The sequence below is a fragment of the Neopelma chrysocephalum genome, unplaced genomic scaffold (genome assembly GCF_003984885.1).
Source record: "Neopelma chrysocephalum unplaced genomic scaffold, ASM398488v2 Primary Assembly neopelma1_61b, whole genome shotgun sequence".
In the NCBI taxonomy this organism is placed as follows: domain Eukaryota; kingdom Metazoa; phylum Chordata; class Aves; order Passeriformes; family Pipridae; genus Neopelma; species Neopelma chrysocephalum.
The window spans coordinates 9,740,236-9,756,100 of record NW_020897717.1 but is presented as its reverse complement, the minus strand read 5'-3'; the positions used below and the strand labels follow the sequence as shown (position 1 = coordinate 9,756,100).

General features: G+C 38.8%; 1 protein-coding gene across 3 annotated transcripts in view; it reads right to left on the bottom strand.

Moving 5' to 3' along the window:
* RPS6KC1 (ribosomal protein S6 kinase C1) overlaps positions 1–15,865 on the bottom strand; it is an 88,894-nt gene that overhangs the window by 42,094 nt on the left and 30,935 nt on the right. For all 3 annotated transcript variants that reach the window (XM_027681657.1, XM_027681659.1, XM_027681658.1), the window contains 2 exons: positions 7,912–8,030; positions 226–318 (listed from right to left, as the gene is read on the bottom strand). In XM_027681657.1, coding sequence (XP_027537458.1) covers positions 226–318; positions 7,912–8,030 — 212 coding nt within the window. The remainder of the gene's footprint in view (positions 1–225; positions 319–7,911; positions 8,031–15,865) is intronic.

Sequence of the window (15,865 nt, the reverse complement as noted above, 5' to 3'; positions counted from 1 at the left end):
CAAACATGTACCTTATCCTTTAGCTCAAATACATTTTGCATGACCTTACATGAATTGCTTAGATAAAAGCCTTTTTTTCTTCTACTTTTGTTATTTTAAAGTGCAGATGCATTTGAGTCATTTTCCCCTTTTGTTTCATATCCTTAAGATCCACAGCTTCAAAGACAAAATGTCAGCATGCAGTCGATTTATGACTGAATTCTTGAAGAGACACTGAAGAATTACCTTGTCAATCACCCCAAGGACTCTGAAGGTCTTCAGTTCCTCGGCAGGGCTCCTTAGGTTCCAAGAGGGCCTTGAACTTAGTGATCCTGGAGGCTAATGGAAGATATCAAAGATTATACATCAATCAGGGTGGTACTTGAAGGAAGACTGCCTGCTGAAGCAAATGCCAGGCCGAAGGAAAGTAAATTTATCATAAATCAGAGAGAGTGAAGATGAAAGGAGAAGTTTTCTGTTTGTCCTTAGTGGGGGGAAAAAAAACAACTTGCAAGTAAATAAAAGTCAAGATAACAGTGAAAACAAAAATTTAAAAAAGAAAAAATAATGAATTTTTATATTTGCTATGCTTAATGGAACCTGGCAATTGATTACTCGGTTCTTACCACATCATAATAATCAATCAAAGCCTTACAGGTATTCTGGGTACAAAATAATTCAGAGATCACTGAGGAGGAGAAAGCAAATTAGAGGCTTTTAAAGTCTGAAACATAAAATATAGAATTATAAGCAGGGTTCTCTTGCTCTGTAGTGAGCTTTGTGAAATCCATTTAATAATAAGGTGCACAACAGAAATTATTCCTAAAGCTGCCTTAGAAAAAGGTAGCTAGCTATGTATCATTAATCTAGAAATTAACACCACAGCAAGAAAATTGGCATGTGCTAACTATTCAAGTAGTTAATATGCTAATAGGCATGGATTTTTGTCCATGCTATGTTTTGCAGTTTTCTCAGGGCAAACTCAAAGCTTCCACCTCCAAGGCAGGAACAGCATTTCAACTGGAAGTCTTCTGGGACAAAGATCAACCTCTTAAGCATCCCATATACCTCTGGCACATTAACAAACATTTTCAGAAGTTTCTGGTTGCCAACTGAGAGAATTCATTAGATCTTCCTCCAAAAATTCAACATGCAGCTTCTACTAGAACCTCTCCCTCACAAATAAGGTAATTTCATTTGCAGAGCTGTTGAATGCCAAACTCCTTTTAAGCATAATCTGGCCTCCCCAAGTACATTTCTATCACACAAGGGTGGAAAGGAAGAGGAAGGTGAAACTCCGTGGTTTTTAGGCTTCTAAGACGTAAAAGTTGTTTATCTAATTTGTCAGCATCCTGAGACAATATGTAACAGTTATGTCACATAGGAAAATGGCTGCTAAGCAATTATGCTGTGGATGAAATGCTTAACTATCAGGGAAAATCAAAAATTTTTGCTTGTGATCATAAACTCCAAGATGCTGAACTAAGCAGTGCCATTTGCTCCACCCCTAGTTTTTCCCCTCTGACATCTTTATTGCAGTATCCTCAAAGGCCAAAGCCTTCCCCAAAATGGAGCCCCTTTGTGTTGCCAGTCAATAACCTCTCCTTCCAAATTCCTTCCTAAAACTCAGCACTTATTTAAGCATTGCGCACAAAATCCAAAAGAAAGGGTTATAAATACATGTCTAAAAAGCATGGAGAAAAGTGTGCTTTTATGGGCTCAATGTTTAAAAGAGTTCATTATTTATCTTCATTTATTTGTCTAGATTTTATAATTGTTTCATAATGTAAACACTGTCAAGCAGAAGTACCAACAGCCCAGATTCTACAATCTAAAACTAAAGGCTGCAGCAGGAAGAAGAAAAAAAAGAACACTCTGCATGAACTTTTTTCTCCAAACCTAATTTACGCTCCACATTCTAGTAAGCTGTTGAAAGTATTTTGAGAATGTGCAATTTTTCAGCAATAATCAAATATTTCCTTTGAAACAAAGAGTTGTGCTAACACTTATTCATGACAAGATTTCAAAAGCATTCTAAGGAATACGTTAAATTGAAGATAACAACTCCAAATCCTCTAGACTACTATAAAAGATTTCCACTTTTATCTGCTTGCTATTACATTTTATAACTATTCCTCAATAATCAAGCTTTTAAAATTCTCTCTTATGAATAACATTTCAACCATGAATTAAGTTCATACATCTCTACAGAAGTTAACAGTTGTCTAATAATGCTATACAATTAGATTTCTGCACCCATGATGTCTTAAGAGCTCAAAAAAACCCATTATTTATATTTTAGGTCCTTCTCTAATGTATGACCAATGGTGGCACAGTCTGCAATACTGTGTACACACACTGTTTTTCATATATGCACTCTACAGTCACTTCTTACCTTAAAAGGATTTACAATCACATCTACATCTCCACAGCTCCCAATAGCTTCTCCACTTTTATCAGTTTCAGGTTATTTTTTGCTCTTTACAGTACTTTGGTTTCACTGTTGCAAAGTCTAATAGTAGAGCCCAGTGATGGGGAGGCATCACATTCTGTTGTGAGGCAAGCCGGAAGCAAACCCTAAATACCCAATTCCCAGAACTGCAGCAATTAAGCACTCTATGAAACCGCCTGCTTCTCTGAATAGAGTAAAAATCCAAGCTCAGCATCTAGGCAGCAATAATAAAAATAACTAAAAAATACCACTCTCATCAAAAACAGAGGACAAAAAAAAAAATACAGGAAGGAGGGTAACAAAAAGTCAAAAGCTTTGTTTGCCTTTAGAAATAAGGCATTTGTATTCTAAAGAAAGTGGCAGGCTACCTCTGCCTGAAGGCCTTCAGCAGCCTGTCTTAAATGCTCGGCATGCTGCACAGGTATCCCAAGATCATCTCTCCTGTGGTCAGGCCCTATATTTCCAGACTACACTGTGAGCTGCACTGCTGGATTTATCTGAGTTAGGATTGGCATCACCAGTTCCTCTCCCACCATCACCCCTTGGCCAGCATCATGTGCTAATTGCAAGCAGAATAGGATGATGCTGACTGTGATGCCTCTGCAAAGACTCAGCAGCTTGTGGCCACCACCTGCCTTTGGAAAGCTCTAGTTTTGCAAGCTACAAAAGGAAATGTGGCAATAGCTCTTGCCTCAGCTTTGGCATCATGGCCAGCAGTTATAAGAGCAGAGGGACAAAGAGAAATATATCACCAGCCAGGCAAAAGGAAGGGCCTCTCACATTAACCTCATTTAAGGCAAGAGCACTTTCGTAGCCCACTTTCAAACACCATTTGATGGGAAATCATAGAATATCCTGAGTTGGAAGGAACCGACAAGGATCATCACATCCAACTCCTGGCTCTGCATAGGACAATCCCAAGAACCACATCACGTGCACATCTCAGGCTGGGGTATACAAGCACTTGTTGTGGAGCTCCTTGCATCCCTCTACTTCCCAGGATGCAGTGAAAAATAAGGAATAGTGGGTCCTGGTCTTCCTTTGGTATGCACAAAGCAACCCACGTGCTCCAGCAGTGACACACCTTGCACTGCCCCCTCAGAGCTCTCCCAGCACAACTGCTGTTTTCCCCAGATCTCCTCTAATAAATTATTTTATCTTTATTTTCATCTCTTCATTCTTTCACCCAGAAAGCTATGCTAATTTAACTGCTAATGCTGCCACCTTTGACAGCATTCAACACAGATCCTCAGGATAAGAAAAAAGAAAAGAACTTTCATGAACATCAGTGCAGAGCTGCACATCAAAATATGATCTCCTCTTGCCATTCAGAGGTCTGAGTCTGATAACTTTAATAACTATCTACCAGTAGCATAGCCAGATCTTCAATGGTAGCAAGGAGATGCCTTGTTTTGCGGCAGATACACCGGTATCTGCCTCATGGGTATGAAAGTGCTTCCAGCTTTCCTGGTCTTGCAGAACATCCCAGCCCCTTCCTCCCTGTGCATCAGGAGAAAAGCAGGTTGCATTTTTGCCTGCATCTGAATGACAGAAAACTACAGTGTGCTTCAGAAGGCCCTCAGTGAGAACCAATTGGAGAATGCATCTTCCCTGAAGCTGGGACACATCTTGGATGTGATCTTGGAAGCCTTGAGACTGAATTTCTTATTTTATGTTAAATTTATCTCACAGAACTATGGCAGTGCATTTTCTTTATAGTTCATGTAATTTTCATGTACATTTAATGAGAATTTTAGGAAGATATCTTATGAAAACCACAAAGAATGAAAGTTGCTTCTTCTGTTTGGGCATCAGGCTTGCATGTACCTCTTGTTAGTAAATTGCTTTGAAAATCAAAAATAATTGACATTTTAAAAGACAATAGCTTTCATAACAGTGCAAAAAGAAACAACTCTGAATGTAAGAAGTTAGGCATGAGTAGAATCAGAACTAATTTCAAAGAGGGAAAAAGTATGCTTTATAAAACTACCAAAGTTAAAATGGACCCGCAGCCTGTACAGACAGCTGTGCTGGGGTTTGCAGCTGACAGCTATGTAAGACTTCACCTTTCTGACAGTCAATCCAGCATGATTCAGAGGCTGTTGCTACAGCCCCCTCTCAGGTTTGGAGGTGGCTCTCCAGAGCTGCTACTTAAAAAGAGGCACTGGAGAAAATGCAGCTTGAGTATGAGTAAAATGACCTGCTGCTGCCATTACACAGTGCTCTGGAGCGTTTGTCAAAGAGAAGGTCCTGGAAGCTGCCATGCTGTGCCAAAGGAGGAAGAGAAGGACAGCATTTGCTGCAGCTTGTTTTTCCAGAAGGTCTACATATCTGTTTACAAGCTCCAGAAGATGTCCCCACATCTCCTACTCTTATGGATCACAGCAAGGCTTTTCTCAGTGTTTACAAGACTCTGTCAAGTGAGTTCCCAGTTCACGGTCACAGTTGCATCAGCTCCCTGTGTTTCTTTCCAGCCTTAAGAAGTCTTCTATCCATCATTAAGCCCTCTATCCACAACCTTTTTTTAACAGTGCCAAGGGTTCTCCAAACACCCTCTTCTTGTGTTTCTCTCTTCACCACTCGCACTTGCCAGCATCAGGGTGGTTGCTAAGGATGCTATCCTTGAGGGCTACACTGCTGAATTTTTGTTGAGGCAAGAAAAGTAACAAAGTACTGTTGTTCTTTGTTTGGTTTCCATGGCACCAAAGATAATTTTTGCTTCTCAGCTCTGAAATGCCAGACTTTTGCCTCTAGGGAAATCTGGTCTTCAAAGAGGCAAGTGTCTGGCATTTCCAGTCATGAAAGAATGGCTCACTTTCTCCTGCCCCAGGCCCTCAGAGAAAAGCAAGCCACTGTGCTTTGCCTTCATGTGGTGTTCAGATGGCAAATGGGTAGCCTGGGGTATGGGTAGTGGGCACAGTCTTTCGAGACTGCTGCATGTGGCTCAGCACATGGCTGGCAGCCTGAGCCTTCGGGAGACGCGAGAGGTCAAGAAGTGCAGGACAATAACCCAACCTGCACTTCTGAGCTTCTCTCTTCCCTTGTTGGACAGTTCCCTGGTCTGGTGGGTGAAAAAGAAGTAAAATTCCACATCTAAGAAAGGCATGTGAGCCTGGTTCTGATGCTGATCACCATGATGGTTCCTTGTAAGGGCACAATAGGAAACACAAAGCCATCTACAGCATACATGGGTGACAAAGCAGTTCTGCTTGGTAACATCACATCATGAACAAGAGCACTTTGCCTTAAGTACCCAGGTTTGTCTACTAGTCAGACCTCCTCCTCCAAGGAATGGTCTCAGCACCCTCACTGCCCTGGACATTCCCTGCACTGAACCATGCTTACCATAACAAAACTGCACTCTTCCAGTCTTAACAGGGCCCAGGTCCTGCACTAACCTTGTACAATATGGACTTAGTATTTTTAGGAGAAAGACACAAAGTATCTGCATGTCTCCACTGGTATTCCTAAGAATCACACGGCATACAAGTGCAGGTCATTTCAGTGCACTTATCAAAGTCTGTATGAGGGGGAAAAATTCATGCAAACTCTTAATATAAACCATATTGGGCAGTACAAAGAATTAGCAGTAACTACGGTGCAAGAATTCAGGTCTGTTCAGCAATTAACATGAAGGAAGAGTCACATTCCTCATGTTCCTTAAGCCACTAAGCCAAAGCACAGAGCATGCCAATTCTTTGTGGTTCCTACCACTACCCTTAGAATAACTTTTGGAGATAAGTTCTTCTCCTGATTAACTGTCAGCTATCAACTCGGAGACAAGCTGTTCCTCAACACAACCATCATGACCCATCAGCACCATCTGCCCTTGATGTCAGCAAATTCCAAAGCTCTAAGATAAAAGTAAAACGTATGTATTATGAAGAGTAGCAAATAAAGGACATAAAAATAAATGTACAAACGTAGGAAAAAAACCAAAACTAAATCATGGAAACATGGGGGTTTTTTGTAAAAATGAGAATCAGTCAGGTGCAACATCTTGCTTGTGCAAAATCAGGTTTGCCATAACTTGTCCATTTTGATTTTCAGCACGGGAGAATGGTTTTCTATTCTCACCACTTCTTTTTTCTTGTCTTATTCCAATTAAATCTGCTTTTCTTTGGATCTGCAAAGAAGGTATGTGTCTTAGTACAGCACAAAAGAGGAAATACTTTACCTCTCAAGTTCACATATAAAAATGCAACCTATTTCTTCCTCCTTCCCAACCACAATTAATTTTTAAACTTATAAAAAGGCAAAAATAGGTTGCTTGTGGGTTTTTTCTCTTGTTCTGCACTTTCCAAACACACTGAGGTTTCCATTCAATATAGATTTTTTTCCCCATTTTCAGGGGTGTTTGACCCAAAGAAAAGAGTACCTAGTAGGAGTTCATATCAGTCCAAAATACTAAATTGTTCAAAGTACAATTCATAGCAACAGCAAGACTCCAAACCTCACAAAATGTATCCCATTTGGAACATCCTCAAAACTGTACTTGTGGGCTCTCAACATAAAAAAAGCTACCCTTACAGAACAGTGTCTTTGCTTTTTTAATTTACTTATTAGACAGATTTTAGAAGCCTTCCCATTTTTGCAGCAGTGGTCTCCTTAAAGCACTTTTAGATCTGTGCAAAGTAAGATGCAATAATCTTCTGCGCCTTTTGTCCTCACTTGATATTAAAGTAGAGAGTCAGGAAGTTGGTAGCTTTTGTACTTACTACAATAGGGCAGTCATTGACAATCACAGTTTAGCATGACTGCAGTAAAAGTCTAAAGTAAGAACAGATAAGTCCCAAAGGAACTGTTTGGGGAAGGGCAAAGTAGAAATTTATTGAGGGTATCTTGGAACAAGCTGTGTTTGTCTTTTGTGCAAGTACAGATAAGGGTGTTTCTGCTCAAGAAAGTGGGAATAGTACAGAAACTTCCTAAAAATCAAGGAGTTGATCATACGAGCATATCCAAGAGAGACATTTGAAAGGATCAGGAATAACCTTTGCACAATTAAGTACCTATTCTGTGGAAAATTCATCTGATCTCTTCTATCATGTGCTCAACTCACTTCTGATACACCACTATGTGCTAAGCTGAAGAAACCAACAGCTTTCTCACTCCCTACAGGGCCAAGCAATATTCTCATGGAAAAGTCAAATTAAATGTTACATTCTAGTGTGGTTTTTTGCTTTACCTTTAGATTCTTTGGTATGATGAAAAATGTTTACATCATCAACTGTAAGTAGCAGGAAAGTATGTGAAAACCAGCCCTGTATTAAACCAAAAATTCTTCATAATGTTATGAAACACCAACAAGAATCAGAAAAGAATGGCAACTTAGCAAAAGTGTAACATCAAAATACTCCTCAGGCCTCCCAAAAGAGAAATTCTAGGTAGTTTTTGAACCTTAAGCTTGAATATGCTTTGCTAAAAGACAAGACAACTAAATTATACCAAATTCTGATTTGAAAAAATAAATTAAAGCCTACCATAGAAACAGATGCATCTTCAGAGAACTTATGGTAGAGATTGGAAATTTTTTCAGCACGCATTAGGTATTCTGCAGTCTTCCTTTTCACTGCTTCTCGACGAGTTGGACTTGATTCACCTCAATGGAGAAAAAAAAAAGTTATGTTTTCTACAAAGAGAGGTACTAAGTAATCAAAGCACATGACTACTTTGATTCTACCTTTTTGATTTCCTTTGGCTTATCCGTAATGAAACCTACAGACATCCATCTTCTAAAAATGCAGTACTATGATCTCAGAGTTCTACAAAAATAACAACTTAAGCCTTGCCATAGACTAAGGTAAATAAAAAGCCTTACTTAATATTTCTGAGATTTGGTGTATGTTCCTATGGTAACATAAGTAAGAACTGAAACAAACCACTGATCTAAATGTCATATTAAAAAAGCAGAATCAATTAGGAAAGACAGAATAAGACATTTACATCAAAACAATAAAGTTATTTTTTCCTCAGGATTCCAGTATGGACTTTCCCTAGTACAAATTAAGTCTAGAGATGATATTAAAAACCAGAAGGTAACAGGAGAGACCCCAAGAACTCTTGCTCACAGCTTTCCAGTGCTAGCCATTCCTTGTCTCTTGACTTAGGGTAACAAGGGAAGAAAGGAATAAGCACTTGTGCCAATTACTTCACTTCCCAGGTGGTTGAACTATCACTGTGTTATTTCTAATCTACCCAAATTCTTACAAGAGGTGAGAATCCCATGATACCACACAAATTCTGTATTCACTCTAAAACTTACAGTTTATATTTAGGCGTTCACATCATGAACAGTATAGCCTTATAACTGACTCAATTTGTGATGACAACACCCAACCAGTCAACTGCCAGGCAAAGATAAAAAGACTGTGAGACACAATTGTTACAACGGAGAACTGAGATTACTATGCTGAAAATAAGCTAGAGACAACTGTCCCAGAGGCAGAGACTTCATAAGGTCCTGACAGTCTCTTCCAGCCCTAACCAACGCCATCCAAGACTTGCAGAAGCACAGCCTCGACTGCAACAGGCTCTGCACTGCCAGGTGCAAGCCAGCACCTCTCAAACCGATGCTCCAACAGGGCAAGGAACTGCAAGATTATTTGCCTAACAGCCACTCAACATGAAAGACAAGGCAAGGAACAGGAGAGGTAATAAATTAAACACACAAATCCTAACCAACAGCAGATAACAGTCAATAAGGAAGGCTGAAACTCCTAAGACACTGATCAACGGGCCATGAAAGGAACCTGAGTGTAACCTTGAAGGAGTTCAACCAGCAACTTGGTAACTGATAAGGAAAAAAACAGGATTATTGTGGGTTATCAAGAATGAGTCTCATAAAAAAGAGCAAATTTATTATGGAATTTCCAAGGGAGAACTTACTGTGTAAAAGCTTGCATTCAAAACTTACTGTGAGAGGTTTTCAGGGGGCAATTGTGGCAATGTGTAAGACATTGTGAAATTTTTAAGAGCATGATTGAAGGGAGGGTCAAGGTGGATGTGGGGCACAAGCACGAGAAAAGAGGTGGAAATTTCATGGGTAAATTGTGAGTAAGCAGGTTGCTGGTCAATACGCTACTCTGACTGAACCCTGTATCTGAGCAGCGCCTGTCTCACCTTCTTAGAGAACTGTTTCTCACTATTCTCTGCATTACTGTGCTCCTTATTTTCTGCATAAGATACACCAACAAACTTCAAGACCGATAAGCAGGCCAGTCAGACACAGTGTCTGAGAGCTGGACCATGGACCTTGGGGAGAGCTACCAGAGAGAGCTGAACAGCAAGTCTTTCCCTGACCAGCAATAGTTCAAAAGACATTGGGTTGTTCATGCTGCCAGTGGTTATGCAGGTGCCTGTAGAGGCCATATCCTTCTGCCTGTGCCAATCCATCTGTGGTGAACCACGTCCATACAGAGCATGTGTGCACACATGCAAGCCCCTCAGCAACTTGCACTCAGCTTCACAACTGGCAGGACCCGAAGAAGAGATGAGCTGCAGCCGCATATCTCCAGCAGCTCAGGGCAGGAGGACTCGCTCTGATCCTTCAGTCAACCATAGCTGGGCTAGCTTTAACCCTGGATGGGTTAAATAGGCAGGTTGTCTGTTCAGTTTTCCTAAAACACTTTCTAGATGGCTGAGAACAATTAAAAATTAAGTACAATATCTCTTCAGAAAGTTCATGGAAAGTTCTGCTGTAAGCTATCAGAGCTGCTGTTTTTCCCCTGCCCCAAACAAGAGAAAATGAATCATTGCTCTTGCTTTAAACAAATCTTAGAGTGTGAAGATGGCACAGTCACTTTTTCACTTTATATTGCCATGACATGCCACTAGTCATTCTGACCTCATTATAAAATAGAGATTCCCACTTCTTTCATATCATGACTAGAGACTACCTGAACACTCAGAACTATCACACAGACTCCATCAAGAATAAGCAGAAGAGACTTCGGATCTACTCCAAATTCTGAGGTAAGTGATCTATTGTAAATCTTACTATCCATTTCATAGCAGGAGGAAAAAGTGACTGTCACCTCCTTGGATAGAGACTCAGAGCCCTGCCCTGCGAAAACTTTTGTGTACACGTGGTTTGGGAAGAAGCTGGAGAGTCAGAAATTCAGTGCACTTTAGCATTCAATATTAGGGATATGTATCAATTTCTCAGTAATTTCTCTCATTCTAAAGACAGAGGGCACTTTGTACCTAGAGTCCACTACATGAAACTGCCAGTCTTGTTCCCCTCCAGGATTAAAAAAAAAAACAAACAAAAAAAAAACCACAAAAAACATCCCTCAACTGTTTGAACTTGAATTTGTCTTTATCAGAAGAGAATAGATACACAGTATTTTTTTATAAGTGTGTGTTGCAATTCCTTAAAACGTGACTAACGTTCTTACTTTCATCTCTGCACATAATGTTCATGTACCATAAAACCTTCTTGTGCCGATCCACTGGTGAGCACCCACGTTCTCTCTGACACACAAAGTGGCACTCGCTCAGGGAAAATAAGACATCTGCACGGCAACAATAGACCCTTCAGTCAGTGTTTCCTTCAAGCAGACTGGTAGAAAACTGTTAGGTTAGTGTCTAAGGCTATCATAAAAGTCAAGCTCACTGCTTAATTGTTAGTTATGTGCATTTACTTTGGATGTTTATTGCCTTTTTTCGATGCTTCAGTAATTTTACAGTAATTAACGCAAACAGGCTAGGATGTCCCCTTAGAGCTGTCTTTGTTCTCCCTACTTTCACAAGACATTAATTTCAGTTTTCCTTCTATTTTTCCTTCCTGAATAATTTGTTAAATAACATTTGCAAACTGTTGCCTCATTAAAATCTTTAGCCATAAAAAGGGTGTGGATTCACTAAACAAGATTTATTCAACAAGTTCTTGCATCTTATTTGTGAATAAGATCATCAACAGTTCAGTCTCTGAATACTTTAACAGGTGAGTGTTTAAGAATTGGATTTATGGAAATAGGATTTTGGTTTTTTATTCTTTGCATTAATTTAACGAAGAAAATGAAAAAGACTACATTCCGATACAAATTCTCATTTAAACAGCCAATATCTCACAAAAATCTGTAAATAAATACAGGATATTAATTTAATAAACAAATAAACGCTACTTTAAAAGCCTCAAACACAGGGAGTAACAATAAAGACCCCATTAAACTCAAAATAATCTTTAGCATTTATGTCAAATTTGAGGTCATAGAACTCTTCACTTAAAACCAAATAAATCACTAAAACTCAGTACTAGAACAAATCCTTATATTTGACAGATGTTAAAGCTGTGATTCAGACTTTATGCATTTTTTTTTTAAATGCAATGTTACATTTTGCCATGGAATAGTGTTTTTAGTTATGCAAAATGTATATTGTCAAAAGAATTTATTTTATTTTATAATAAATTAGGAATAATAATTTATTCCTAGTTAGGAACTTCTGATTTAAAAATTGCTTGAGCATATTGAGCTCCTATTTCCATTCTGTGGTTAGCCCACAATAATCTAAAGAGGTATCTCTCTAATTACAATTTAAACTTGAAAGGCATTTTTCTTTAAATGGTAGCAAACAGGAAATGTTTAAACTGTGCCAAAGCCTTTGATGAATCTTTACAACTGCTCATAAAAGATCATCCTGCTTAAAATAATATTGATTTTTCATTTATTTTGCTAGATACTAGAAGATTTATGTTTCATCTGATCAGGATCAAAGCTTCTCCCCTCTCCTGATCACTGGGATTAAATCAGCAATGTCATTTTACACATATAAAAACTACGCTGCTAAAGCAAGATATAAAAGTGCAGCAAGGCTGATCATAGAGACCTCAGAATAAAAACCCCCTCAAGATTCCCCGTCTCTCTCTCTCCCTCTGCATTTGCTATGGAGCAGCTGTGCCTCACACAGATTCACATGAATGAAAATATTAAGGCGAGAAACCACCCACTTAGTTTATTTTCCATATGACTTTCCTGTAATTATTTTGTAAACTGTTCACACAACAATATATAAAAACATCTGCAAAAACAGGTAATTAATGTGTCAAGCCAAACTAATGCATTTTTTATGGTGTCCATGCTTCGTCAACTGTAATTATAACTCTTTTTAAGCAAATGATGATGTGTTTGTTGCAATGTGCAAGTGGTTATTTTAGATGCTCTGTTTACTATTACTGCAAACAGAATATAAAAACTCTACAGCTACTTTGTTGCACATATAAGCCTTCATCCACACAAGCACAAGCAGGCTGCTCCCTCATTTTCCAAAGGCTTTGCCTATTTCAAAGAAATAAAAATATCTTAAAATGAAAATTGGCTTTGGAAAGGCTGACCAGGCCACCCACTGATCAAAGTAACAGTAGCCAGGAAATTAGGACAGCAGCCAATAATTTAAAATTTTTCTTCAATTTTTATTTCTAAGGATGGCTCAGCCACAATATATTTACGAAGACAGACGTTCCTAACAACATTCAAATTATTTTGAGGGTTGGATAGAGGAAAACCACAAATATCAGAATAATTGTGCCACTGAGTTCATCTGTGACTTGCCTGTTTGTTTGCCCACAGTCCACTGACTTGAATGAAAAAAGACAAAGCAGTAGCATTTCCACAATGTACAGAGTGGTAGCATATACTTTTGTTTTCTGCTCAAGAAGTCTTTACTCACATCTCAGAGCACATCAGAAGAGGACACACCTTTGAGAGATTAATTAACTCAATGTCAAAGTGTTCAGCTCAGTTAACTGTTTATTCATGCATCAAACCTTCTGCAATTCTATCACGTAGGAAAATTACTTACGTTCAGATATTAATAGCAAAAAGCTATTGAAAGGGGGTCATATCCAATAAACAAACAAAAAAACAAATAAACAACACCTGGGCAGTAAAGACCATGGAAAAAATCTGTCCTTTTCCCCAAAATAATCTGGGGTACTAACAGAACACATCTCAGATGCATAGAAGGGCTGTCAAACTTCCTCTGGTCCATAGCTATTCTCCTCCACAAATCCAGGATGAAGTCCTGGGGAAGATATACCTCTTACAGGACAGGAGCAAAGATTGCTCTAGTTGCCACTTGCCACCACCATATACCAAAAAAAAAAAAAAATCAGTAAATCACAGTAATATACAGAAAATCACAGTATGTAGCACCCACACATGAATTCTAGATACTCCTTCCTTTCTCTGTGCCTGACCACTTCCACATCATCCCCCTTGAGGCATTAGAGATTTTCTCAGGAAGAGTCAATCTGTCACGACAACATAGGTGGTCTCCCTACCTAACTAGTTGTTTGGCCAGGATGGGGTTATTTTCACAGAAAAGGTAAGGCTAAAAAGTTAGCATTAACTGTCCCAATCCTCTGTAACCTCCTCTTCCTGCTTTTCTCTCAGACTTACTAAAAATATATGTGGGCTGCCTTTATTTAAAGAAGATATCAGAAGAGATTTGCTCCAGGAAGGAATGTCCTCTTGCAGAACAAGCTACAAGGAACTTGTGGGAGACTGCCTGTTGTGCTAACCCCAAACTCCACGTTCTTAACAATTTAAACAGTAAAACTTTCTCTAAATACTGAAATCTTCAATGAAACATTTATAATTGCCAAATCTAACAGCTATAATACCATTTTTTATTTTTAAAAGTTTCTTTATCTTCTTCACAGTCTTCCTGCACATATCACCCAGCTGGATTGCTGAATTTTTCAAAGAATTGCTCTCTATAAAAATGCAAGGGAGTAAGCCTTAAAAGATTTATTTCTTCTCACAATGAAAAGAGGTTTAGCAGCACCTTCCTTATTAGTGGGTAGCCCAGCTGTTATTTTTGCCTAATTGGTTCAAGAGGACCTCTGTTCTTCTTAGGGCAAACACTTCTTACATCATGTGAAGCAGACTCCTTTGTCCATAATAGCCAAACAAAAGCTCAGGCACACCATAAATGACAATGCGACTCATAATCCAGCACAGGTTTGTGATGACTTTGGACACAGCTTTATAACCCCAAAATTTATTTCAGGAAGGGGAAGAGCTGCTGATTTTGGAACGAGTCTCCACCAACTTTCACAGGAGAGTGGGTAACCTTTAATTTTCAAACAATTACTTAAGTGAAATGTGGCAGGTGCTGAGGTAGATGGACACTGCAGCATCAAGGGAAGAGCTATAGATTTTAGCAGTAGGTGGGAGTTTGGAATTGAGAAATAAGCCCACTAGCTCATCGTCTCTAGTATGCTATATATTATATTAACAAAGAGTTCCTTTGAGGTGGTGGTCAAATTCTGCAGCTGAAAAAACCCTGTAAATATTAAAAAACAAGACAAAGGTTAAACTCATTATGGTAAAACAGCTTGAGGTGATCTTTTTTCCTCTTTTTTTCCTTAACATTTTGAGAGAGTCAAAATTTATTAAAATGCAACACACTTATCAGAACCACTCTTCCTTATTTTTTGAAGATTCAGAACAGTACTGTACTCTATCAATCAAAAAGAAAAGCCACTTAAAAGTTAAACCTTTCATGCTGAAGCACAAATTTGTGACAGTGAGAGAGCACCTACAAATTCTTCTACCAGCTTTCCAATGTGCTCATAACTATTATGTCTATATGTTATATACATGACCTTCATTGCGGGTTGATTGAGACACCCACAGATCTACATTTCTTATGAAGTTACCAGTTTGGCATCTTGTAGAAAACCTATGGTTACATACCTGTCATGTAAATGTCTAGGTAAACATTTCTAGGTAAACATTTCTCTGGGGAAAAAAAAAAGTTGGCATTTATGCCAAAGTTAAGACTACATAGAAGAATGGCGTGGGTGAAATGTTTTTGAGTGACCAATAAAGCAGGAGTCAATAACACTCCAGATAATAAGAATTGTAACTTTCCAGAAATGCTAACCAACAAACATCTGCTTATAGAGAAACCCTCATGTTAAATCCACAAGGTGGTGGTAGCTTTTCATCTGCTTGTGTGACTAACTGGAAAAAAAATAAAATGAACGGTCACACAGCACACATTATTTAAGGGAGGAAAAGTTTAACTTCCCATCTATCTACTAAAACTAGAAGCCTTCAACAGCAAGGTGTTTCACCAACGCAAAACTTAATGTGAGAAATATCCTTGAACATTTTTCTGTTGAACTATGTAAGAAGGGGAAAAAAAAACCCTGTGAGCATTGCAAGACAGAAGGACAAGCCATGGCATTGTCCAGAATGCCATGAACAGATGAAAAAACACTATGGTGACAGTATCAGCAGGTCATTCAACGGAAGCATCACAGGAAGAGGAGAAAAGCACTGACAGAGCAAGGAAAGAAGTTGCTCAGGCCACCACCACAGAAGAGAAGAAATTTCCAAGTTCTCTGCACTCTTTCTTCTTAACCAAAAGGACAAGTTCAAATATGAATTACAGCCATACACATTCCTTGTTTCAGAGCAGAGG